The sequence below is a fragment of the Eulemur rufifrons genome, chromosome 8 (genome assembly GCF_041146395.1).
Source record: "Eulemur rufifrons isolate Redbay chromosome 8, OSU_ERuf_1, whole genome shotgun sequence".
Classification (NCBI taxonomy): domain Eukaryota; kingdom Metazoa; phylum Chordata; class Mammalia; order Primates; family Lemuridae; genus Eulemur; species Eulemur rufifrons.
This window is the reverse complement of record NC_090990.1, coordinates 101,027,505-101,052,490: the sequence shown is the minus strand read 5'-3', so window position 1 is coordinate 101,052,490 and position 24,986 is coordinate 101,027,505. Positions and strand designations below refer to the sequence as shown.

Sequence of the window (24,986 nt, the reverse complement as noted above, 5' to 3'; positions counted from 1 at the left end):
CTTTAAATTATCTCTACATTACTTATAATGTCTAATACAGTATGAATGCTGTCTAAATAGTTGTTGCACTCTATTGTTTTTTATTTGTAATTTTTCATTGTTGTATTGTTATTTTTTATCTTTTTTTCTTGCATATTTGCAATCGTAGTTGGTTGAATCTGAAGATGTGGAGCCTACAGATGCAGAGGGCCAACTACATTGGCCTAGGGGTAGACAGTTTCACCAGTAAAATGTAACAGAGAACTCAAAAAGAAGCTCAAGCATATGCAGAAACTACTCATTATTCAGGTAGAGTTGTAGGTCTCTGGGGAAAGATGGACAGTTTGATAAGTTGAACTGAACAATTGCTTATTCATGTAGAAAAATATGAAATTATATCCCTGCCTTATTTCATGAACAAAAATAAATTCTAGATGGATGATAGACTTGAATGTGAAAGGCAAAACTTAAAAACTTTTAGACATAGAAGAATATCTTTATGATTTCAGAGTAGCATAAGATTTGTTAAGGCATAAAGTCAACTGAAAAAGAAAAGGTAGATGAAACTTCTTTGAAAGTTAATATAAAAGAAGATAAATTCAAGCCAAGGATTGAGAGAAGATATTTATAATAATTTAACAACAGATCAGGAAAAAGGAGTCAGTAAACCTTGGCCAGCAGTTCAAATCTAGCCCACTGCGCATTTTTATACTGCTGCCAAGCTAAGAATGCTTTTTTAAAATTAAACTTTTTATTTTGAGATAATAGTGGATTCACATAAAATTTTTAAGAACAATGCAGAGAGATCTGTGTACTCTTTACCCAGTTTCCCCCAATGGTAACATCTTACAAAACAATATCCCAACCTGGATATTGACATTGATACAGAACGTCTTGTTTTTTGCTTTCTGTTTGTTCTGTGTTTTTTTTTTTTTTTTTTTTTTTTTTTTGTTGAGACAGAGTCTCACTTTGTTGCCCAGGCTAGAGTGAGTGCCGTGGCGTCAGCTTAGCTCACAGCAACCTCAAACTCCTGGGCTCAAGCGATCCTACTGCCTCAGCCTCCCGAGTAGCTGGGACTACAGGCATGCGCCACTATGCCCGGCTAATTTTTTCTATATAGATTTTTAGGTGTCCATATAATGTCTTTCTATTTTTAGTAGAGACGGGGTCTCGCTCAGGCTGGTCTCGAACTCCTGACCTTGAGCAATCCACCCGCCTCGGCCTCCCAGAGTGCTAGGATTACAGGCGTGAGCCACCGCGCCCGGCCTGTTCTGTGTTTTGTTTCTCTGTTTTCCTGAGGCTTACTTGAACAGTTTTTTTGAATTCCATTTTTATTTATCTGTAGTGCTAAGTGCATGTCTTTGTGTATCTTTTTAAGTGGTTGCATTACTTGTTACATTATATGTCCATAACTTATCCTAGTCTACTAATGTTGGCTTTACCGTCTGAAGTGTGGGAACCTTGACATCTCTGCATTCCTTTACCCTTCCTGTTTATAATGCAGTTGCAATTGAAATTAAATATTCCCTCTGTGTACATTTAGAACCATATCAGAGAGTGTTAACATTTTTGCTTCAACTGTCAACCATAATTTAGAAAACTGAAGAGAAGGAAAGTATATTGTATTTGTCCATATTTTTTCTTACCACGCTTTTTCTTACTTTCTGATGTTCCAAGGTTCCTTCTTTTATCATTTCTTTTCTGTTTAGAGAACTTCCTTTGGCCATTCTTTTAGGGTAGGTCTGCTGGTAACAAATTCTTAGTTTTCCTTCATCTGAGAATGTTTGAATTTCCCCTTCATTCTGAAAGAATATTTTTACTAGATATACAGTTCTTTTAACACTGGAAAAACATTGTGCCACTTCCTTCTGGCGTCCATGGTTTCTGATGAAAAATCCGCTGTCATTTACATTGTTTTTCCTCTTAAGTAAGGGTAAGGTGGTGTTTTTCTCTGACTGCTTTCAAAAATTTTTTTCTTGGTTCTTAGTCTTCAGAAGTTTAATTAGGACGTGTCTTGGCATGGATTTCTTTGTGTTTATGCTGTTCGGGGTTCACTTGCCTTTTGGCATCTGTAGGTTTTTTTTTGTTTGTTTATTTATTTATTTATTTATTTTTGAGACAGAGTCTTGCTCTGTTGCCCGGGCTAGAGTGAGTGCCATGGCGTCAGCCTAGCTCACAGCAACCTCAAACTCCTGGGCTCAAGCAATCCTTCTGCCTCAGCCTCCCAAGTAGCTGGGACTACAGGCATGTGCCACCATGCCCGGCTAATTTTTTCTATATATATTTTAGTTGTCCATATAATTTCTTTCTATTTTTAGTAGAGACGGGGTCTCGCTCTTGCTCAGGCTGGTCTCGAACTCCTGACCTCCAGCGATCCACCCGCCTCGGCCTCCCAGAGTGCTAGGATTACAGGCGTGAGCCACCACGCCCGGCCTGTAGGTTTTTTTCAGTCTACTTTCTTTCTGTTGTTTAGATTGTGCAGTTTATACTGTTCTACCTTCCGGTCAGCAGTTCTTTCCTCTGTCCCCTCCATTCTCTTGTAGAATTTATCTACTGAGCTTCTCATCGTATTTTTCAGTTTAAAATTTCTGTTTTTAAACATCTCCTGTTTCTTTGCTGAGAGTTTCTAGTTTTTCATTTGTTTTCAGGGTGCTTGTGAATAGCTCATGGAAGCATTGTGTTGTGGCTGCTTTAAAATGTTTGTCAGATAACTCCACCATCTGTATCCTCTTGGTGTTGGCAGGTACTGATTGTTTTTTTTTCCATCGATTTTGAGATTTTCCTGGTTCTTGGTGTGATGAATGAGTTTCACTGGAAATGTGGACATTTTCACGTTATGTTATGAGACTCTGGATCTTATTTAAACCTTAGGAGGTTTTTTTTTTTTTTTTTTTTTTTTTTTTTGAGACAGTCTCGCTTTGTTGCCCGGGCTAGAGTGAGTGCCGTGGCATCAGTCTAGCTCACAGCAACCTCAAACTCCTGGGCTTAAGCTATCTTACCGCCTCAGCCTCCCAGGTAGCTGGGACTACAGGCATGTGCCACCATGCCCAGCTAATTTTTTCTATATATATTTGATTTGTCCATATAATTTCTTTCTATTTTTAGTAGAGACGGGGTCTCGCTCTTGCTCAGGCTGGTCTCGAACTCCTGACCTTGAGTGATCCACCCGCCTTGGCCTCCCAGAGTGCTAGGATTACAGGCGTGAGCCACCACGCCCGGCCCAAACCTTAGGAGGTTTTAGCCAGCTTTCTCTGACACAGCTCCAGCAGGGGAGGAGGGTGCTGCCTGGATACTGCCCGGTGAGGATAGAGGTTCAGTTCCCCACTCAGCCTCCCAAAGTGGTGGGGCTCCTTGTTACTGCTAATTCCAGTTCGTCGTCTCCATAGACACCCTGGCACAGGTGGCTCTATTGCCACTAGGGGAGTCCTGACTCTCCACTAGACCTCCTCTGACACCACCCCAGCAGGGAGAGGGTGGGGGTCTTATTTCTGCTTGTGGGTGTGGAAGTCCAGGCTTCCCAAGTAGTCTCCACTGACACCCAGGAAGGGTGATGGTGGGGATGGAGCTAGTTTCATTACTGGCCGGGAGGATGAAATTCCTAGCTGCCCACTTGGCCTTCTGTGGCACCACTGGGGTGGGGGTGTTGGGCTGACTCATCCCAGCCCTGGGAGGACAGACGTCTTGGCTCCCTACTCTGTCATTGCTGGGCTGTGTGGAGGTGGGCTCACTTGTTTTTTTGGTGGTGTTTAGCTGGAGCAGAGGAGTTGTCTAAGTTTTCTGTCTTGCTAGCCTGCCCCTTTTCTGGTGCTTTGGCTGGAGGGAGCTGGCTTTTGTTGGGGCTTTTTTTTCTTCTTCTTTTTTTTTTTTTCTGTGGCTGTGGGCGTTTCTGGGTTGCTGGCCTCTTTAGTTCTAAGTCTGGGGTGTATAAGGCAAAAGGAAAACCCAGAGAACTTATCACCATTTTGTACCTTGGGTCCTGGGATCTCTAGCCAGCCTGCCTCCTTCTCTCCACCTCTCAGTCTTCTTACATTTGTTTTATATATAACGTCCAGGGCTTTTAGTTGTACTTAGCAGAAGGAACAGGAAAAAGTATTTCTGTTTCATCTGCCCAGAGTGGAAGTTCTAAGAATGGTTTTTATATTTTTAAATGGTTGAAAAAAAATCAAAAGAAGATTTCATGACACATGAAAATTATATGAAATTCAAATTTCAGTGTCCACAAAGCTTTGTTTGTTAATAAATGAACAACCTCAGCTATTTGTTTGAAGATCACCTGTGGCCCCTTCTGCACTGCAGCAGCAGAGGGTGTGACAGAGACTGTGTGGCCCCCAAACCTAAAACAGTTACTACCTGGCCCTTTGCAGAAAAGGTTTGCCAATTCCTGGATTAAGATCTAGAATATTTTTTAAAAACAATAACAAAAACTCCTGGAAACTGGTGAAAGAAAGAAAAAACCTGATAGAGAAATGGGGTAGAGCTAGGAATAGGCATTTTGTAGATGAGGATGTATGAAAAGCCAGGAGGGGCCACATCCTCAGCCCGGGACCTTTCCCATTGCCTACCAAGGAGGGGCTGTTTCTGACAACAGCCGGGCACTTGGGGTTTTCCTAATCTGCTTCCAGTCAAGTCAGCCACCTCTGAAGCTACTGGTTTTCACAGCTTTTCCCATCCTGGTAGAACTATGAGCCCAAGGAGGTGGGAGTGGGAAAGCCCCCGCCGTGATGTGCACTGTTTTTGCACAAGTGGTAGTAGCTGGTTTTTTGCTTTTTTTTTTTTTATAGATGTTCTCAATTTGTTGTATGCTTTTGGTCAATTTTCAGAGTCCTGAAATGGTTGCTTTTGATAATTTTGTCAAGGTTTATTATTGCTCTTTGGAGAGAGGATTTGTTGATTGACATTTTTGTGGTAAAACAACTGTAAAGAAAAGAAAGGTAAAATTAGAAAATCAGCTTAGGCAGTTCAACATACACTTCCAGGAAGAGTTCAGGTCAACGTGGGGGAGAAACTATCAAATGATATAACAAAATCTCCCCTGGGGGAAGGATACGAGTTTTCAGATTGAAAGCAACCTATAAGTGCGCGGGATAATGAATGGGGAAATGAAAACCTACACTAAGGCACATAATAGAAATTTTTCAGAATATTGGGGATAAAACTTTGGGAAGAGAATCCACACTGAAGGATATGGTATCAGGGGGTATTAATGAAGTCTTTAGGAAAATAACGTCTCACTCCAATCAAATCAATCAAGAATGAGGGTAGAATAAAGCCTTGTTCAGAAGTGTAGGGTCTCAAAAAAATGTATGCCTCATGTACTTGTTCTCAGAAAGCTATCAAGGAATGTGCTCCCAGACAATGAAGCAATAGCCAAAAAAAGAAGTGTTCTGGGATCCAACCAGGAGAGGGACTAGAGATTTCTGAGATTGACCAAGGGAGGTCCTAGAACCCTCACGGTGCAGCGGACAGTCCAGGACAGAGCAGGATGATGTGAGACTCCAAGGTGATGCAGAAAGTGGAAAATTGAGAGACAAGGTGTTAACAACGAGCCTTTGGAGGTTGTGGGAAAGCTTAGCCAGAGATTCAGGAAATCCAAGTGAATGGAAAGGTTGTGTAAGAATAAAAATAATAACATATAACTGGATTCAGGAGATACCGGATTCAGTGTGTGCGTAGTCACATAGGAATGAAAGCACTGGATGGTTGAGCAGGGAACTCATGGCCGCATGTAACCGATTACAGGTTTCAGAGAATCAGCTTTATTGAAGTATTAAGTATACTTACTGAAGTATAATTTACTTAAGATGAACCCCTTTCAGGAGTACCATTTGATGAATTTTGACAGATGTGTGCAGCCTAACCACTGTCACAGTCAAGATACAGAACATTTCGGTCCCCCGAAGATTCTCCCCAGCCCCTTCCCAGTCAGTCGGTTGTCCCCCCTGCATGGCCCCAGCAACCATGATCTGTTTCCCACGTCGGATGAGATCTGTCGTTTCCGGCATGTCCCGTAGTCACGCTGTGTGTGCTTTCTGTCTGCTGCTTTCACTCCCGAGTGTTGCTGCGATTCCGTCCACGTGTTTGCACCATCAGCAGTTCTTTTGTCATTGCTGCGTGATGTTCTGTTGTATGGATGTGCCACCATCTATTCGTCCTTTCACCTAGATTTAACTTTTAAAGGGACCCTCTAGCACTGACCCTAGGAGGCCGGAGAGGAAGCAGGAAGACCCATCTCAGGTGGTCCAGGTAAGAGATGAGCATGTCTCACCACACCAGCCCCAGTGCCACTCCCCAGACTCGCCAAGCATGTCCCCGCCTTAGGGCCTCTGCTCCTGCCTCCTCAGCCCAAAAGCCCTTCTCCCAGAGGCCTCCCTTCAGCTGCCCCCTCCTCAGAAGGACTTTCCTGAGACAGCACCCTGCCCCGGCACTCGTCACCCCCTCCCCTGCCTCGTGTTTCCTTCTCGCTGTCATCCCATCTTCTCTGTGTGCGTATCGAGTGTCTGCTGCCCCCACTGGAATGGGAGCCTCCTGGTGGCCGTGTCTGGGACGCAGGCATTTTGTGAGTATTTGTGGGGTGGCTGTATGCAGGCTCTCTGAGAACAGGGTGTGCATCTTTCCTCTTTGTCATTTTGGGCCTGGCATATAGAAGTGCAGATGAATCACCTGGATGATTACAGGCTGAGAGGGAAGCAGGTGAGGTTAGAAAGCCATAAACGTTGGATATCCACCAGGATGCGCCCTCAGGTGGTCCCAGGTGCAGTGCCCCAGGGAGAGACGGGCATTAACGAGCTTAAAGAACAAAGGCCCTGGGAGGCTGCAGGTGGAGAAGCTGCTCCCCTGAGTGGCCCAGCGTCTCCTGGTGCGTGCAGGGGACCGAGTGGATCAGAACGTCTGGTGTGTGGAGGGGACGGAGTGGATCGTCCCCGCCCTGGGCCTCTGGCCACTGACATTTGCCTGCCTCGTTTCTTCTCGCCACGGCTCACTCTCCCAGCGCAGCTCCGGAGCAACCGGAGCAGGCGTAGCTCCCCGAACACTTGACCAGCTGGTAGAAATGTCCCAGAACAAAGTGAGGGGATAATTAACAGCTGTCGATTGATCTGGGCACGAGGGTAACTGCGCTTGTAGCAACAATAGGGCTTAATTAAAATCGGCTGCTTTGGCAGCTCTCGCGGCGCTGCCTTGATCTCTGGAGCTTCCGTGCGGCCACTTTTGCATCACAGACACATCCTGCAATTCCAGGTTTGTCTGGAGGTGATGTGCCTGCTGTGGTGGTTGGGTGATAATTATGTAGATTTTCCTCTGGAACTTAATTTCACAAACTGTCAAAACGGACTTGTTATATTTATCTCTTAAATCATTAGGGAATAATAATTAGATAAAAAATGGTTTAAAATGTTTCTGTATTAATAATTATTTCTAGCTTGAAACCACTGATGATAACTGGCTTGTGGGGTTGGTATTTGGAACTGTCTTAGGAGATTCTAAATGAGAAGGCACCTTCCGTGCTGGGCTAGAGGGCAGTTTGAGCACCGTTGCTGTGCTGTAGGGACAGAAGCAGGATCGTGGGATGTAGCGCGGCGATTACCCTTCAGTGAGACTCGCTCTCTGATTGTTTACTGTGCGAACTCATTTAATGTCAGCAGAAGGTGCTGTCAACTATTCCTCCTGCAGATGTGAGCACCAGGGAACTCACCCAAAGTCGAGCGGCCAGGTAGTTCCGCAACCCGGGCTGGAGCCCAGACAGTCTGACTCCAGAGCCCACAGTTTCAGTGCTTTGCTGCACCGATTTTGTAAGTCCTACTGCATGTCACGTCCTGAACAGATACCGGCCCGGCTAAGTGCTCACATCCAGGCAGGTCTGATTCATGGTGTAGAAGAGGAAACCAAGGCTATTTACCCAGGTCGCTTCTTGTTTCAGTCATTCGTTCCACATGTATTTACTGAGAGCTTAACACGGACCAGGCATTTTCTAGGCCCTGGTGTTACCTCAGCGATAAAGGCAATTGTCAGAAGACGCATGGGATTCTTGTTCTTGTGTTGCTTGTGTTCCAGCGGTGGGAGACAGGCAATAAACAAGAAAATTCCAGATAGTAAGAATCAGAGAATTAGAACAGGGTGAGGTGCTGAGGAGCAGGGGGTCATTCCTTTGGATGGTTCTTAGGGAGGCCGCTTGTGTGGGGAAGTGACATCTCAGCTGGGATCTGAGTGAGGAGTCTGAGCCAGCACTGGAAGCCCAGAGGAAGGACACTCCCGGCCGAGGGAGGCCTGCAGATGCCCCAAGCTGTGGGCTGATGGGGGGAGTGGGTGGGGAGGAGGTCAGGGGGAAGGAGCTCAGATCCAGGCCTTGCCCAGACAAGGTGGACACTTTTCAGTTTTATTTGTAAGCACAGTGGAGAGATGTTGGAAGATTTTAATCAGGGATGTAATGTGATCTCATTTTCATTTGTAAAAGATCACATTGTCTGTTGGCGACTGGATTGTGGTGCTGTTGCTGTCACCTGGTATGAGACTGTGTGCGCTAGAGTGGTGGGTGTGGAGAGAAAGGAGTGTGTGCGTGGACTGGGCACGTTTTTGGAGGCGAGGCAGTGTGGATTGCCGATGAGTTTTATGTAGGGATCCCGAGAGAGGTGAGTTTGGCTGGAACCACTCTGCAGATGGTGATGCGTTTACCCAAGTGGAGGAAGCCGGGCTGAAGCAGTGTGGGAGGGTCTGTTCAGACTCACTGAGTTTGCGTGCCCCTGGCCGCCCCCCACTCCCCGTCAGGTGGGCGTCTCCGCATTTGAGCAGAAGTCCAGAGAGTGATTAGGACTGGAGATCCAGCTTTGAGAGTCTGTGGTGCGTTGTTGGTGCCTAAGAGCATGGAACTGGAGATGGCCTCGGAGAGAATGCAGATGGCGCGAGGACCAAGTCCTGGGACATGCCAGTGTTTACCGGTTGAGCTAAGAAGGTCCAGCCAGGGAAAGAGAAGGAAAACCAGATACGCATCTGGTGGGGTCAAGGAGGCCAAGAGAAGGAAGTGTTTCGGGAAAGAGGGAGTGGAAGGAATACTGTAGGTAAATTCAGAACAGGGAAGTGACTGTCGGATTCAGCAACATGAGGGTCACTGCTGACCCTGTGCAGAGAGAGGAGATGGACGTAGGTGTGGAAGTAAACGGCACTCAAGGCCCTTCCAGCGGAAGGAGCAGAGAAGTGTATTAGAGGGCTGTGGGGTCAGCAGGGTCTTGCCAAATGGGTAACGGAGCATGTTTATTTCTGGTGGAAAGGTCCACGAGGGAGGGTGTGCCTGCAGGGGTGACGTCCTTGCTGAGGCGAGGCAGTGCAGGCCCAGTGCCAGAGTGGGAGCAGGTCCACGTGGCCACGGTAGCAGGAGGGGCAGAGAGGGCGGATGCAGGGCAGGGGGTGCTGTGGGTGGTGAGAAGGGGAAGGACCCATGGCTTCCAGTTTGCCCCATGACGAAGAGACAAGTTCATCAGGTGGGGTTTGAGTGGGGACGGTGGGTTCTGTGACAAGAGGAGAGGGCGTGAAGTAGTCCTTTGTAGAGAAGGGAAGTAGACCTGCTAGGGGCTCGCAGTGGAACTGTGTGTTCCCTGGCGGCAGCTGGATGCAGGCAAGTGGGCAGGGGCAGATACTCGGCTTTAACCAGGGTTGGGGTTTCCAGGTGAGGGGGGCGGGGAGACCAGCGTGGGTAGGGGTGCAGGGCTGAAGGGAGGGGCAGGGTGCCCAGCCCCATCTCCACCCACCCTGCTTCCAGTGTGACAACTGCCCCCTCCTCTCCCCGCAGCTCCTTCCGTGGCGGTGACTGCTGATGGGGCACTCCTGGCCGCAGCCTCGCCGCCTCCCTCCCCTATTCCTGAACCTTTTCTTTGGGTTGGCTCAGGAAAGTGGGTGGCTGTCTCCAAAGTCAGCTGAAGTCTGTGTCAGAACAGGGGCTGTCTCCAAATCTACTTGGAGTAATTCAACATATAAATCAATAAAATAAATAACTACCAGGCCTGAGTGATACCTTTTCCTTTTCTCCCTAGATTTCAGAGCAGGCTTCTGCTGAAGGAATTGCCCAAACTGCTGGTGAGACCCCCAGCTGCCCTGCTCCCAGGCTCCCGGCCTGCTTCTCCCGCCGGCCTGGGGCACCAGCTCTTCCGCAGCCCCTCTCGGCTCTGTCCCCCGCTGGTCCGTGGTGTAGGAAGTATCCCTGTTCCCTGTTGTTCCTCTAGGGTGCTTTCTTAATTAAAGAATACCATGCAGCCCACCCTCCCTCCAGAGGCGGAGTCTGGAAGCTGAGAAGGGGAAGGGCGCCCGTGAGGGCAGGGCCAAGGCCTCATGGGATGGATGCACCATCTTCTGGGGGAGCTCTGGCACCCCGGGACTCGATCTTCTGCTTTCTAGCATGTGCACAGCTCACTCCCAAGGCTTCTGTTGACCCCTGCAAGAGAGAGAAACCGAGGGCAGCCTCCTTTGCAGTTCCCATGGAAATGAGGTGAGAGATGGTGACTACAAGCATTCCGTCCCCAGAGGGGGGTTCGGGATGGTGTCAGGGTCGGGGAGATGGTTTCCAGGAACTTCTGAATCAGACCCAGGCTCTAAGGCTGTGGCCCACCCTGACTTATAAAACCGGTTTCCATTTCTGTACAGGGAAGGCCTGTGACTGTGCCCTGCCCTGGGTGCCGTGGGATGGTCGTGCCCACCTATCCCCTGCTTTGCTTTCACAGTGGGCACCGTTCTCAATATCAGGGATGCCAGGATAATCTGTTTGACTTGAAATGCCACGAGGCCCGTGGCCTTGTTTTTGTTTTTGGAAGCAGCAGGTTTGCCTTGCTAACCACACGTGGCTCAGGCAGGTGATAGGGTTAGTGGAGTGGCAGGGTGACGTTAGGAATGTGTGTGCCCCTGGGGAGGCGCTGCTTTGGGGTTGGAGGCATGTCCTGCATTGTGGACTGTCCACGCTTGCATCAGTTAGAGGCTCAGAATCCGCCGGTGAGGGAGTTCGCCCGTCTCTCTCTACAGTTGCCTGATGTGCTTTTCTCCCCTCGGCTGCCTCCCCTTCCTGTGCTCTCCTGCACACGCCTGCCTTTGCGGTGCCCTGTGATTACTCGGGTACTTGTCTTGCCCCCTCCCCGGGGGCTGGGCACAGCCCTCCTGCCTAGACGACGCTCATCCCACAGCCAGCTCAGCATCTGCAGGGCTGTGTTGGTCCGGTTCACTCCTTCACCTCCCTCACTCCCCTTGCTCTCCCCCCAGAGGCTCCTTCCTGGTGCTGCTGCTGCGGGAATGCTTCCAAGACCTGAGCTGGCTGGCTGTCATCCACGGCATCCACGGGGAGGTGGGACTGCTGGTGACCAGCATCGTCCCTCAGACCCCGTTTTTCTGGGCCATGCACATCACCAAGGTATAGGTTGGTGGCCCCCTCGGGCTTCTGTGCCTTCTTGTGGGGCCTTCCTGGGGTGAGCGTGGTGATGGGGGACAGGCCTTGGTAGAGATCTGGAGTGACTGCAGTGTGACCCCTGGGTTCAGCCTCATTCTCTTTTCTACCTTGTAGCTTTGTTGCTTTGGGGCAGATTGGTGGTGCTAATGTAACAGGTGACATCTGCAGGTACAGATGTGGGACGCAGTGCAGGCGGTGAGGCCATTGCGTTTGTGCAATCCATAGACTCTGCACCAGAACATGCAGGCGCTGTTCAGCTCCCTGGCAGAGGCGGAGGAGCAGCAGCCTTACCTGGACGACTCGGCCGTGCAGCGCGGCGCCCGCTGTCTGGCAGAGTACCACCTGGGCGATTACGGCCACGCCTGGAACAGGTGTGTGCCCAGGCAGGGTCGGAGGGTGTGGGAAGAGCTGCGCCCTCCCTTCCTCGCTTCTCCCTCCTTTGGGCTCTGCTTTCTTTCCTGCTGTTGCTTCTCTCAAGATCTTCTCTGCTTATCATCATCTCCACACCCAAGGAGGGGAGAGGCAAAGCAGACTCGCTGTCTCCCTCTCTCTCGGCCTCTGTGTTGAGGACTGCTGTGCTCGGCACCAATGGAACAACCCTCCTCCCTCTCCCTCCTTCCCTCTGGCCAGGTGCTGGGTGCTGGACAGAGTGGACACCTGGGCTGTGGTCATGTTCATTGATTTCGGCCAGTCGGCCACCATCCCTGTGCAGTCTCTGCGCAGCCTGGACAGCGACGACTTCTGGACCATCCCGCCTCTGACTCAGCCGTTCATGCTGGAGAAAGGTGAGACGTCTTCCGTCCTCTCCGCGAGGATTTCAGGGACAGGAGTTGCCCTTGCCTGCCTCTGGGACCTCAGCGGGGAGTGGTGTGGTGGGCAGCAGAGGCCCTCAGGGTGCCCTTCAGCCTCTGTTCTTTCCATGTGACCCCAGATTTCAGCATCTGCCCCTAGCAGAGCCGCCCCTTGAGCATTGGTTTTCATACCTGGGCTCTGGAGCCCCACGATCCCTAGAGGGACCTCAGGTGCTGCCCAAGGGCCGAGTTCTCTGGGTGGGGAGAGGGAAGGACAGGCCTCCTGCTCCTGCTTCTGCCAGGGCCACTCAGCTTCATCTGTTTTATGTACTTTGAGTTTTGCTTAAGCTTTCACTGGGAGAGGACTCTGCTGTGGAAGAAGACCAGCATTTGAAAGTCAATGACAGATGCTAGAGTACTAGACTTGGGATCTTCTCCTGATGTGCTGTTCCTTTAGCCCTACACACTTGAGAGCCTCAGTTTCCACATCCTGAAAATGGACCTTCTCAAGGTCTCGGTTAGGTGAAATGTCAAAGGATGAAGGAATACTTTGGGGGATCAGGAGGAGAAGTGGCGGTGGACATACACACACACAAAGATGGAAAAGCATCTCCAAGGCTCCCTGGGAGGTTGGCGGGGCTTGCGCCCAGTGGGCAGGGAGCACCACCCAGAGGTCATCTTGGGTCATTGCATGAAGAGGGCCCCAGCTGCCCAGCCGGGGCAGGAGCTTCAGGTGGCCCAGAGAAGAGGAGCCTCCTGTCCCAAAGAGCAGCCCCAAGGGCTGCCAAAAGGGCCAGAGTACCAACTCAGATGTGGCCCGCTGGCAGGGGTGTGCTCCCCTCTCGTGTGGCCTTGGAGACAGTGCTGAGAAGTCAGACAGGTGTACCATTTTCTTCCCTTTATGGAGAAGGAAAATAAGGCTCAGAAAAGTGAAAGGACCTTCCTCACATTTCATAGCAAGAAAATGTCACAGCCGGGGGATAGAAGCTGGGCCTGACTTCTGATAGGCAGTTTCGTGCATACAAACAGCGCCGGGGTGTGGGGCTGGTGGGAGTTGAGTAAAGAGATCTCTTGGAGAAAGGGTTTTGACCGCCTCCCTGCTGTGCCCTGGTCCAGCGTGTAAGTGCTTGCTTTTCACGGGGAAACCTCTCTGTTTTTGAACCTGTCTCTCCAGCCGAACCCTCAGAACAGAGTTGAGTGAACAGTTTTCTGTCCCCGGTAGAATTTCTCATTGAAGAATGTAAAATCCCAAATCCCTGTAATTATGTGAACAACAATGATAGTGTCTCTTCTCCTTTTATCTGCTCTTCCTGTGCCCGCCCCGCCCCCCTTCTCAGCGTTTCTCTTCTGGGTTCATCCTGGGTTAGCAGGACTAGCAGAGACTTGCTGGTGGGAGCTGGTCGGCAGCCAGGGCCCTTTCCCTGTAGCCCCGGCCTCTTGGTTCCCCGCTTTGCTCCTCCTGCCCAGCCAAGGGCTTCTGAGGTTTTGTTGTGTTGTGTTTTGCAGACATTTTGAGTTCATGTGAAGTTGTCCATCGAATCCTCAAAGGGAAAATCACTGGCGCTTTGACCTTGGAGGTAACAGCCCCTGGGTCTGACTTGGCTGTGCTCTCTCCACTCCCGCCCTTGGGGGCCTCAGCTGCAGGCCGCTGCCTAGGCTGGGAGACTGTATTTACCTGGCCTTCCCTTAGAGAAAACAAACTGAAGTTATCCAGGAGGCTGGGTAGACTGGCTGGAGTGGTCTTCCTTCCCACCGAGACTTCCTCTTTCTCTTTCTCTTCCAGTCGCACATCCTGAAGTTTGAGGTGTTTAAGTAATGGGGCTACCCTCACATGCCCCCTCTCCTCGGATCAGGAGCCGGCCTGCCCTGCCCTCTCGTTCCCCTTCGCTCCTGAGGCCTTGGAGGTGAAAAGGGTCAGACTGTGCCCAGGATTGATTTGATTTCTGTTTTGCCTTTACCCCCAGCTCACCTCTCAAAAAAGAGAGCAAAGTCTCATTTGTCATGTGTCTTCAGTTCCCCAGCTTGGCATGAACATTTGAACCAAACATAGGAAGCTACCAGTAGGTTGAAAGTCTGAGGCAGCCTGTATGTTCTTCCCGTGTCTCTTCTTTGCACCCCAGAGCATGACACAAGCCGTCCTAACAGATTGTGAGAATAGAGGCCCCAGCCTAGTTCTCCTGGCTTCCACGTACAATCAGGTAGAGAGCATTTAACCAATGAGCCATCACGCTGGCAAATAAATGTTGGCATGTTTCACGAGTGCGGTGACTGCTACTTCTTTCTAGCCGCTGCCACCCACCCCGCCACCCCTAGGGATCGAGAGCCTGCCCGTCTGTGGGCTCTGGGCCGCGTGAGCCCTGCCTGGGACAGAGATGCACACTAGGGGGTGGAACATAATGACCTCAAAGTGTGTTTCATTTCTCCCTGCCTCCTTAGTGGAGAGAAGAAAATTGTTTCATGATGATACTGCCTTCTTTTTTAGGCTTTATTAGAAGCCTAAACTAAAGGTCATAAAAGGGAGTGTTAGGTTTGACAGAAAAATAGAGGGTTCTCTCAGTGTTGGTGCTAACACACCTCACAGGAGTGGCGTTTTCCTTTCCGTCAGGTGAACATGAACCCCATTATTTCTTTAAATAATTTTATTAGAGCCAAACTATTTAAATAGTTTTATTTGTTTCATCCTTTGGTAGATGAGAAAAATACATTACAAAATACATTATACAGAGGACAGCTCACAGTACACATTACTAAAAACACAATCTACATTCCAGCCAGGGCTGGCGGTTAAGTTCAGAAGAAAGCCACAGAGGCCTTGAAAACCAGATTTCAGCTCTATGGAATGAATTTTCCCCTTGCGTCCCCTCGTTATCTCAACCTCAGCATATATTAGCACCCTAATCAGGTGGGTGTGGGTAGAGTTAGAGCAGCATTGAGTGGGACTGGTGAACTCTCCATCCACCTACAGCAGCAAGACGTTAAAATCCCTCAAAAGAAAAGGCAGAGGGGGGAAGAAATGACCAAAGTTAAAATCGTTGTGCTCAAAGCATTACAGAACTCTTCTAGCATCCTACAGGCTCCCAGACAGCTGTCCCAAGTCTGGATTTTCTAAGACTTGAGTCTTCACATAGTCATCCTGGCCTTCGCGTCATTTCAACCTTTATTAGGTCTGTAGGCATAGCCGGTCCTAAGAGGCTGGCTCAGCCCCTAAGGAAGCTTACTGACAAGGAGATGCAGGCAGCACCTGCTGGATGCACAGTCATGCCCAAACTTTTACAACAGCAGGTACAGACAACACAGCACCAACAGTTCTATTGCAGTACACAGACTTCCCACCTCACTTTCCCTCCCCAGCAGTTCCCCAGCCTGGGGTAAGGACACAGGTGTATAAAACAACCCCCTTTAAAAAGCCAACCTTTTCCAGTAGGACCCACTTTGCAGGAGTGGCTTGAAAGAGTCCACAATTCTCCAAGCCAAATAACTTCAGGGCTATGCCTATCTTCTCTTTTACAAAACCAAAGGAAGCAAGAGACAAGAGGAAGGTGAGCAAAGCTTACCAACGATCACCGTCCACTGCTACTTAGAAGTCACTTTCTGGGAGGGAGGACCAGCGAACACGAAGCGTTGTAGCTACATAGCATATTGCTGAGGTCAGAGAAGACCACACACACACAGGGAGACTGTCCCATCCCCACTCAATTCATTCCAAAAGAATTCTGTGAAGCAGCCTCTTGAGCCTCATTTTCCTTTTCTTAGAAATTTGAAACCATCTGTGACTAGAAGAGAAAAGTAGTCCTAAGAATTAAGATCATCATTTCAGCCTACTGCGTTGTGGTTTAGCAGGCCAGGCTCTGCATTCCAAGGGGAACAGGTGCTGGTTGCTCCAGAGGCCTTCCGGAGAAATCTAGGGGTGGACCAGGCGTGTGCTTCAGCTCCACTTTTCGTGCTTTAGCAGCAAAACGCAGCCTCTCATCTCTACCAAAGCAACAGTGCACCTGGTACCCCTCCCCCACCTCCCAAGCAGTTCAGGGGATGGGGTGGGATGTGGGAATAAAAATAAAGATGAGTCAAGACCAGCATCTTCAAATTAACAAACTGTAATTGTTTTCCCAAAGATACATTTTTTTCATACACATCCATCATACACTGTAACCAAAAAAAGCAGTGTACATGAAATAAGAGAAAATAAATTAAAAATCCATAGCATAGGTAAGGAGGCTCTAGTCTGGAGCACAGCTGAGTTTCCAGCAATATAAGGAGGCTCGAAAGTTTCTTTTATAAGAATGCCTGCTAGCAAGGGTTCCAGCAAGGTGGTTGGTCTGTAAGTCAGTCTTGAGTACTTGAAACAGTTCTGTGTTTGTTTTTTTTTTCCTTAGCGTTTAGAATAGCCATCATTGTCCTGCAATAGGCAGAGCTATCACGTCCAGGAAAAATGAGGGAGGGAACCACAGAGGCAGCGTGAGATCCAAATACAGCATTCAAAGGTAATTGGTCCAGTGGTGCCTGGGGAAGGAGGAAGGGGACAACACTCCGTGGTTAGCCATCTTCCTTTGGGGGTGTGTACCAGCCTGCAGAGAAACAGAACAGAACAGTCAGTGAGGTGGAGGCTCAGGCCCGCCCTCCCAGCCCCAATCACTGAAGACATCTCCAGTGTCAGAGGCAAAACCACCTTAGGAAGGGTATCCAGTGCGGGAACAGAGAAGGTGTATGGGAAGCTGAGAAACTGCCTACCTGGAGACTATAAGAAAGGGGGAATGATGTGCCCAACCTGAGATGATAGGAGAGTCAGATGAGCTTTTTCAAAGGGTGGTCAGGAAGGGAGGCAGCACCAAGACTATCCATGGTACCACTGTTGGTGCTGGGAGGAGAGGTTATGGACATGAGCCGCCTCTAGCCTTTTTTGGAGAACTGGGGCAGGTGCTGTGTTAATGGGTGGTAAGGCTCAGAAACCAGAAGGTTCTGGCTAGAAGTGAAAACCTGGGGCCTGGCAAGTGTCCGAATCTCCTGAGTCCTGGCTCCAGCCTCACCGTTTTTTTCGTGGATCTGCACCAAGGACTTGTAGGACTGCTGTGCTCTTGTCAGACTGTATTGAGACTGGGGAGAGGAAGCCACCAGATCAGGCCATGGCCTGCTGTGGCCTTACTGCCCCTCACCTTCTGCAGGCTGCCACCCGGAGACCCAGGAGTCCCAACTCATAGCATTGTGCTCTGGGGACACCCTAAATACCCTCCACCTGGGAGGTCCCTTGGGGGCACAATCCCACAGCTTCCTTTTCCAGACCTGTTCCCCACCCCCACCCCCCAAGTCTTGAGGTGCCCCTCAGGCCATGGCCCTGCTCCTGTTCCCACTGTGGGCGACCCAGGCCATCTCATCCAATGCCACAAGCCCTGGGGCCTTATCCTCTCAAGTCCCTCAAAGGCAGCCTTGGCCTGCCAGTGGCCCAAACCATACTCTGCTCCAGCCAGCCCCACCAGCCCCAGGATCCTTACTTTGTTGGCTCCGAACTGCACTCGTGCTTTCCCCTTCACCAGTGTGGCACTGATCTGCATGATCACTGACTCTATGGAGTAGGCACTGCTCCAGCCCTAGGTGATGGGAGGGACAAAGCAAGTCAGGACAGAGCTTTCCGAGAAACCCCATGCTTGCTCTTCAGGCAAGCAGCTGCATCTATAGAGGGGCCCCTGCCTTCGCTCCCAGGACAGCTACCACCTGTCTGCCTAGGTCAGTGGGTACAGGTCCTGCCCAGCAGAATGAAAGGGCCACATCATGCCTATCGCCCAACCCACAGGGAGCGTGTGTGGTAAAGCTCAGCCTTGCCTCACCCAGCCCGGCCAAGGAGTGAGAGGCTCACCTGTTTGGTGAGAAGTTCCATGCAGATGGCACCTCCGCCCAGAACATACCTGCATGAGAAAGGTTAGTCAGCTGTGCCTGGCAAAAGCTCCGAGTCCCGTCCCCACCCTCTGCCACAGGAGCTGCCCTCTTCCTCATGCCCAGCCACTCACCCTCCGGAGAGGACTGGAGACACAACCCTGACAAACGGTGGGTCAAAGGGAAAGTTATCCTGAGAAAGAGACAGGGATGACAATCAGGGAAGGGAGCCCAGTATCCTCCACGGGACTGTAAGGCAGTTGGGGAAGCCTGGGCCAGTGAGGGAAAGACTGGAAAGGAAAAGTCTTACTTTAAAGGAAAAATTAAGTAGGATGAAGTCAGCTCCTTCTTTCTCTTTGAGGATCTGGAGATCGTTGTGCAAAGCGCTGTCCTGGTCAACTCTATGAAGCAATGAGCCTGAACTCAGACTCCTGGTCCCAGCTCAGGAGCCTCATAAGGGCTCCCACTGCCCACACCCGCTCTGGAAGCCTGCAGCCAACACACTGGACGGGACTGCCCTGGAGATCCCACCACAGTAGCTCCACTCACACTCCTCCACTTCCTCTCCAATCCCAGAGTCCCCACTCACTTGAGGAGTTTGACATTCCAATCATATAGACTGTCATTCACAAGTTCGACTGCATAGTTTCCTGGAAGCAGGGAAGAAGAAAGATGGGTGTTAGTAGGATGGTCCAGTTGGTGAGTGGTCCCAAATGCAGATCTCTTTGCCAAACAGAGAAAGATCAACTGCTCCAAGTTCACCCCAGATGGACATGCATCCAATCCAAGCCACTGGCTTGAGGAGCTCCATTCTTGGCCTGGTAAGTTCATAAGCATTCACGTATCCCAGAACCTCCTGGGGCCCCTTGCCACCATATCCTTCTTTATGAGAAACTCCTGTGCAGGCCCTGCTCTGGGGCAAACTCACCACCTTTGAAACTCTGTGATCGGTATATATCCCTGAGCTCCTTCATCAGCCGGTCAGTGGCCTGCACCGAGCCAGACACTGCACCCTGTGAAGGAGAGATGGCAGGAACATTTCTTGGTCACGTAGTTTGGAAACACACCTTAGGGGCAGAGCTGCCAGAGCAGCTTGCCCAGGATTTAGGGAAGGATCAGGCACATACAAAAGAGGAGTCTGTCCCCCTGCTGATATGCCACAGCTTGCCACTTTTTAGCCATTACCCACCAACCCCTCCACCCAGCCTCTCCCCAGAAGGCACGTACATTTAAGTAATCTTGCCTCTGGTTCTTTTTAATTTTCTCGAGGATGGCCAAGTTTTCTTTTCCAATGCCATCATCTTCAGATTTCTTGCCCTCAGCTGGCTCTTCCTCTTTCATTTCATAGTGATCTAGGTCTTCTGTGTCCTAGGGGAGGTGTGGGGTGGGAGTGCAACAGAGGAAAGAAACACAGGTTATGAAGGGCCATCACCTTCCCATTTCCCATCTGACCAAGAGCCAAAAGTTAAGGGGCAGCAGTCAATTCCCAGCCCCATTCCCTTTACAATCTAAAGGACAAGGCAAGTATCTTTTCTTACTTAGTTCTCAAGCTATAGTAGCAGAGCTATAGTAAGGACCTAGGGAGCTGGCAGAGCTACTCACCCCTTTTGTTCCCCAGACTGACCCCACTCCAGCTATTCCTAAACTCCCTTGGCAACAGAAACTCTTCCCTAATTCCTAGCAGAATGACTTGGGCCTGACACTGTGACTCAAAGCTCATGTTTCACCAGGTGACTATGTACCCAGGAGTTTTCAGGGCCCCACTTCTAAAGGAGAAACCTGGATCATTAATCTCCTCCCCTCCCTACAAATGCAGGGTGTGAATCAGGTATGTAGAGGCACCCACTGCCAAGATGGAAATGAGAAAGAAGGTCCAGAGAGGGAGATGGGAGAGGTCAAGAATAGAATTAGCTCCTTATTCATCCTGCTCCCTGTTCTAAGTGAACAAGTAGCTCAATGTGTGTGTGGTTTAGGGGCAGGGGGATCATGCCCAGCATTCCGCCCCTCGGTCAAATGCTGCAAGTGTGGCACAGAGGGCTGTCCACTGCCTGGGAGGAGTAAGTTTCAATTGTCACCAGCTCTTTGTTGGTCTAAAGACTCTTACAAAGTTACAGAACCTAGGACATTAATCCAATGCTAGGAAATAAAGTGATCAGTGATCTCCATGCTCTGGCAGGACACACTAACCTCCTAATTATTACACTGGCAGCTAATATTTACTGAATGTTTATTATATGTCAGGTTCTGTACAACATGCTATACACACTGGCCCATTCACAACCACCACATCATGGTTCTATCATTACCCCCCATTTTACAGATGAGGTCTAAATAAGATTAATTATCATGCCCAAAGTCATACAACTCTTAGCAGAGCTGAAATTTCAATCAAGTTCTGTCTGGTTCTGAAGTTCAAATGCTTGACCATTATATTATATTCTGTAAAAGTACCTATGTTTTTAGAAAATATATCAGATAAATTAGTACTTATCATGTACTATATGAAGCACTTTATATGCAATGCCTCATTTAACCTTCAAGACAACCACGTGTAGTATTAGAATCCCATTTTATAGATAACAAAACTTCAGCTTAGTGAGATTAGGTAAAACTCAAACCCAATTAAGATAGCTGGGATGCAATCTCAGATCTGCTGAACTCCAAAGCCATCTGAAATTTTTAACTTATCAAATATTTTGTTTGAATGGATTTACACCTAACTGTCCTGTCTTCAGTGGTTGGATATGGGTGCCCCATCTTCTCTCCTACACTGGTTTTTCCTCCAGGTCAATAAATCTGTCTTTATTCCTTTGACCTTTTTCTCTCCAGTTCTAGACTGGAGTTCTGGATATAGTGGGTGATCAATGCTGCTGACTGAAAGAGCTTCTGGCCAAAGCCTACCTCAGGCATCTCCTCATCTTCATCTTCTGAAGACACATCTTCCTGCGTGCACTGCAGTGGGGAGAGGAAAGACGGAGATCAGAACCCCAGTGGTTTGCTAGAATGCAGCCTCAGACCTATTCCCCCGAGCCTCCAGGTCCGGAGCTCTGCACCTGCCCATAATGCCGCCAGTTTCTCCACCAGCCAGATCTGAGTGGAAGCGACAGCCCAGAGAATGACTTTGCTACCAGCCCATTGTTCTCCTCCTACCATATGCCAAAGAATAAAAGAGAAGCAAATTGGCTGTTTCTGTCCCCCACCTCACAAATCCCAGTTTAAGTTTCCTAAAAACCTCTCCTTTACTTGATCTCCTCTAGGCTGACATTGCATTCTTGCTTCTCAACAAGGGGCCTGGGACCCCAGTGGCTACCACCTGCTACTGCTAATTGTGAAAATTCCCCTTCCCTCTTAACATGAGGGTTACTGCCCATGAGAGTGAGTTTTTTATAGGAGAGATAAAGCTACTAGCTGCCCATTTAGCTAAATTCCCATCTGGAGAAGAAACAGGGTGAGAATTATGAGATACATATGTGTCTGGGAGTAGGTGGGGATAGAGAGAAACTACCGTAGATTCGTTTCAATTAACAAGTATTTACTAAGTGCCCTCTGTGGGGCAACTCTGTGCACCAGGGCCCAAAGCTCCTCAGCTGCTCACCTGGTCTGCTGGCAAAGGCTGATCCAGCATCTCCACATCTGGATGCTGAGGGAGGTTATAGAGTTTACAAAGGTCGGAGATGATCCTCTTCAGATGCTGCAATAGCTGGGGGGAGGGGACCACAGAAACATCATATACTCCTTTCCCCACTCCAATATGGACAGTGTATGCATGAGCTCTTAGCTCAGAGCCCCAACTGCCAAGTTCTCTAAACCTTATGGATCACATGGCTGTAGGACTGAATCTGCTGGCAGACCAATTCTAGGGCTGGTGCAGGGATCTTCCTCTGGCTTCAGTAAGCAACTCCCCTAGGAAGTCTGCCCCCAAATGCTTAGCTTACTGTACCATTAACTTTCCAGATATAACTCCCTTTCAGAGGATGCCCTGGTGACATGGGCCCCATAGGAATAAATATGCCCCTACCCATGGCCCCCTCACCAAAGTATTCCCTTTCTTTATGTCCACCAGCCTCTCCAAGACAGCAGCCAAGTTAGGGTCATCAGACTCCACCGACCAGATGGGAGGCACAGCAGGGTATGACTCCTGAGGGGAAAAGAGCAGGGAGAGTGGTCAAAATGGGCAACTCTGGGAAAAGCCAGGTTTAGCCTGCCCTGTGCCCCCTAAAACTTCTAGTCTCTTTGCTTCCCAACCCTACCCCTTACATGTGTACTCATAAAAGCCCAGTTCAGGTCAGGCGCTTCCCAAAAAATCCTAAACTGGAGAAAAACCGTCCCTGGGAGGACCCTTTCCAAGAAGCAGCCTGGAACCTTTTCTCTCTTTCCTCAAGAGTAAACACCAGCACAGCCAAACTCTGCTAACAGTGAGAGAAGACTCCTGATCTACCATACTGCCTATACAAGGTCTGGACTTGACACTCTGTCAATGCCCAGGACAGAGTCCTGCAACCCTTCTGCTTTTCTAACTCTACAATCAGCTGAGGAAGGGATCACCTCATCACAATCATACTGATGTGAAAAAAGCATAGAATAAAAATTAGAGTGCATCTCCAGAACCCAAGAGTAAAAGGGTACCAGGAAGAATCTCTCCACACACCACTCCCAACACAGCCCCTCAAAGACCAATTCTCCCCACCTCTCCCTTGGGAACCTGCCACCTTCTCAGTCCAGGCGTGGGCTGTAGGGCTCCACATGGCAGGCTGGGAGAAAGAAGCCTACGCTGCTGACATTCCCAGCATTCCTGAACCATGGTGCCAAATGCGGCCTGACCAGACTTCCCCTCTGCCTAAACCAAGGGGGCTGGTTCAGGTCAAGTCTCCTTTATAGGGGCCACAAGGAATCTGGCTGAGGACCCCCTAAACTTCCTACCAGGGACAAAGACCTCTGGCAACTGAAAGAGCAGCTAGACGGGGCAAACCTACCCTTAAGGAATTAGAAGCTTAATTGAGTAACAAAATTAACTCTTGAGATTTCCACATATGCTAAGGAAACCTTATCTACTTCTACTGGGGATCCTGGCTCTCCCATTGCTCTAATTCTCAGTGCTGGAAGAAAAACAATTACCAAAGATGCTCAAGTCTTCACCTGACTAAGCCATCCCTAGTCCCTCAATCTTGAACTTTTTAGTTGGGGGGGAAAAAAAGGAAGAAATGGGAGAAGAGAGAAATGGGACATGTGAGTTTTGGTGGGGCATCATTCAACTTCAACCCAAGCTGAGGTTTACCTCACCGACCTTTGACCTGGTTGGAAAGGGACAGAAAACACCACGTAAGTTGAACTCAGGCCCCCAAGTGCCACAGAATTCACAAGTCCGTCTTTCCCCAAGCTACTTCCATTCACAGTCTGCCTGCTCAGATAAGTACTGTCCCCTAGCATCCTAGCTACTGCTCCTACCAGGGAGAAGACCATCACAGCAGGAAATATCACCCAATGTAAGTGCTATAACCTGCAGTACCAGACATCCCCAAATTATCAGAGGCCAAACCTCTCTTCAAGAGATGTCTGAGGGTAGACTGAGCAGAGACATTATAAGGTGTATGCCTAGGATAGAATGATGCCCACTAGGAGAAATAGTACTGTTACTGCTCAGAATCAATGGGGTAGCCCTCCCACATCACATCACCATCACACAGGAAAGGCAACAACCCAAGGCAACTGGATATACCCACAGGGAACAGGGAGAGGAGTGGCAGACCTGCTACCAGCTGAGGCAAAAAGAGGAGAGTTAGAGGTTACACCAAAATTAAAGCGCATCCAAAAGAGAGAAGAGGAGTCAATGAATTGCAAACTATCACTTGGTGAAATACAGAGAGCAAAGAGGGGCTACACGAGGGATGTCTGGGCAGGGATCCCACAGGTGGCAAAGTCCTAAGTCAAAGGAACTACTGAGAAGGGGGCATCACTGAAATGTGCAAAGTTCCAGGCCAGGTCTTTCCAGCTGGGGCCAGTGCAGAGGCCTAGAACCTTGAGATGAGGGGTGGGGGTGGGGGTGGAGAAAGGGGCATTCCTAGGTGGCAAGGTAAAGTTGTGGAGGAGTAGCCAAGAGGAACCAAAATCATGAAGCTTGGGATGTGGGTGGGCTCGTGGAAAGGGGCAGTCGAGGCGCCATATGTTGGGGTATCCCTCGCTATCGGGTCAGTGGTAGATTATGGGACACGAAAGAACCTCAAGCAGCAGAAACAAGTGTAACCTGGAGAGGAGACGAGCCCCAAGGCTTCGGCCTCCCAGGTCCTTCGAGAGCAAAAAGCTGGATGAGGTGATCCTGAGTCCCTGACAAGGGCCCCCCACAGAGGCGCACGCGAGAGAGTCCTCACCGTGATGTTGCAGTGGATGCGGACGGGGTCCCCAGGCACCGACCCTCGTGGGGGGAGATGCGGTCCGGGCGCGGCCCCCGCCCCGGCCCCTCCGGCCCCAGCCAGCAGGAACTCGCAGCTTAGCTCGTCCAGGCAGGCGCTGGCAATGCGGAAGCGCTCGTGGCCGCGGTGGAAGATGGACTCTAGCAGCTTCAGCTCCCGCCTCAGGCAGGGCCCTGGCCCCGGGCCCCCCCCTGGGCCGCCCCCGGCCCCCGGCGCCGCCCCCTGGCCCCCCAGCTGCTGCCCCGGCCCCGGCTGCTGCTGCCCCTGCGGCTGCGGCTGCTGCATCCTCCGCTCCGCTCCGCTCCGGGGCCGGCGGGCCGGGAGCCTCCGGCCTCCGCTCCGGGCTCCTCCGCCGCCGCCGCCGCCGCCGCCGCGGTCCGCACTTCCTGATCCCCCCTTCGCCAAGATGGCGCCGCCGCCACCTCCGGGACAGGGCCCCCCCCCCCCTCCGCTCGCTGGCCCCCCCCAGCCGCCGGAAGCCGCGCGCCCCTCCTCCTCCTCCTCAGCGGCCCCGCCTCCGTCCCCCTC

At 50.2% G+C, this 24,986-nt stretch overlaps 2 protein-coding genes across 3 annotated transcripts in view; one reads left to right on the top strand and one right to left on the bottom strand.

The window, feature by feature from the left end:
* The window catches only part of TDRD10 (tudor domain containing 10), a 39,595-nt gene extending 25,185 nt beyond the window's left edge, over positions 1–14,410 (top strand). The window contains exons 7-14 of the mRNA XM_069478671.1: positions 6,157–6,222; positions 9,999–10,041; positions 10,360–10,450; positions 11,212–11,359; positions 11,621–11,766; positions 12,026–12,180; positions 13,693–13,763; positions 13,970–14,410. Of these exons, the coding sequence (XP_069334772.1) occupies positions 6,157–6,222; positions 9,999–10,041; positions 10,360–10,450; positions 11,212–11,359; positions 11,621–11,766; positions 12,026–12,180; positions 13,693–13,763; positions 13,970–14,002 (753 nt within the window). The 3' untranslated portion in view covers positions 14,003–14,410. The remainder of the gene's footprint in view (positions 1–6,156; positions 6,223–9,998; positions 10,042–10,359; positions 10,451–11,211; positions 11,360–11,620; positions 11,767–12,025; positions 12,181–13,692; positions 13,764–13,969) is intronic.
* Positions 14,411–16,641: 2,231 nt separating this feature from the next.
* On the bottom strand, positions 16,642–24,798 carry UBE2Q1 (ubiquitin conjugating enzyme E2 Q1). 2 transcript variants are annotated; one of them, XM_069478669.1, is made up of 13 exons: positions 24,417–24,797; positions 22,085–22,189; positions 21,647–21,751; positions 20,953–21,003; positions 19,279–19,419; positions 18,980–19,064; positions 18,641–18,701; positions 18,362–18,452; positions 18,186–18,244; positions 18,035–18,083; positions 17,673–17,768; positions 17,211–17,277; positions 16,642–16,751 (listed from the first exon to the last, which is right to left on the bottom strand). In XM_069478669.1, exons 1-13 carry the CDS (start codon positions 24,741–24,743, stop codon positions 16,720–16,722), a joined length of 1,269 nt encoding a protein of 422 aa, XP_069334770.1. In that variant the 5' UTR covers positions 24,744–24,797; the 3' UTR covers positions 16,642–16,719. The 2 variants fall into 2 exon arrangements, with proteins under 2 accessions (XP_069334770.1, XP_069334771.1); XM_069478670.1 differs by lacking the exon at positions 21,647–21,751 and having other exon boundaries at positions 24,417–24,798.
* Between the last annotated feature and the right edge of the window lie 188 nt (positions 24,799–24,986).

Coding starts and splice junctions, on each gene's coding strand:
- UBE2Q1 (XM_069478669.1), bottom strand. CDS start 24,743: ATGCAGCAGCCGCAGCCGCAGGGGCAGCAGCAGCCGGGGCCGGGGCAG. Junction 21,752..22,084: donor TAAAGAAAGGGAATACTTTG/GTGAGGGGGCCA, acceptor CCCTCCCCCCAG/CTATTGCAGCATCTGAAGAG. Junction 18,453..18,640: donor TGGAATGTCAAACTCCTCAA/GTGAGTGGGGAC, acceptor ATTGCTTCATAG/AGTTGACCAGGACAGCGCTT.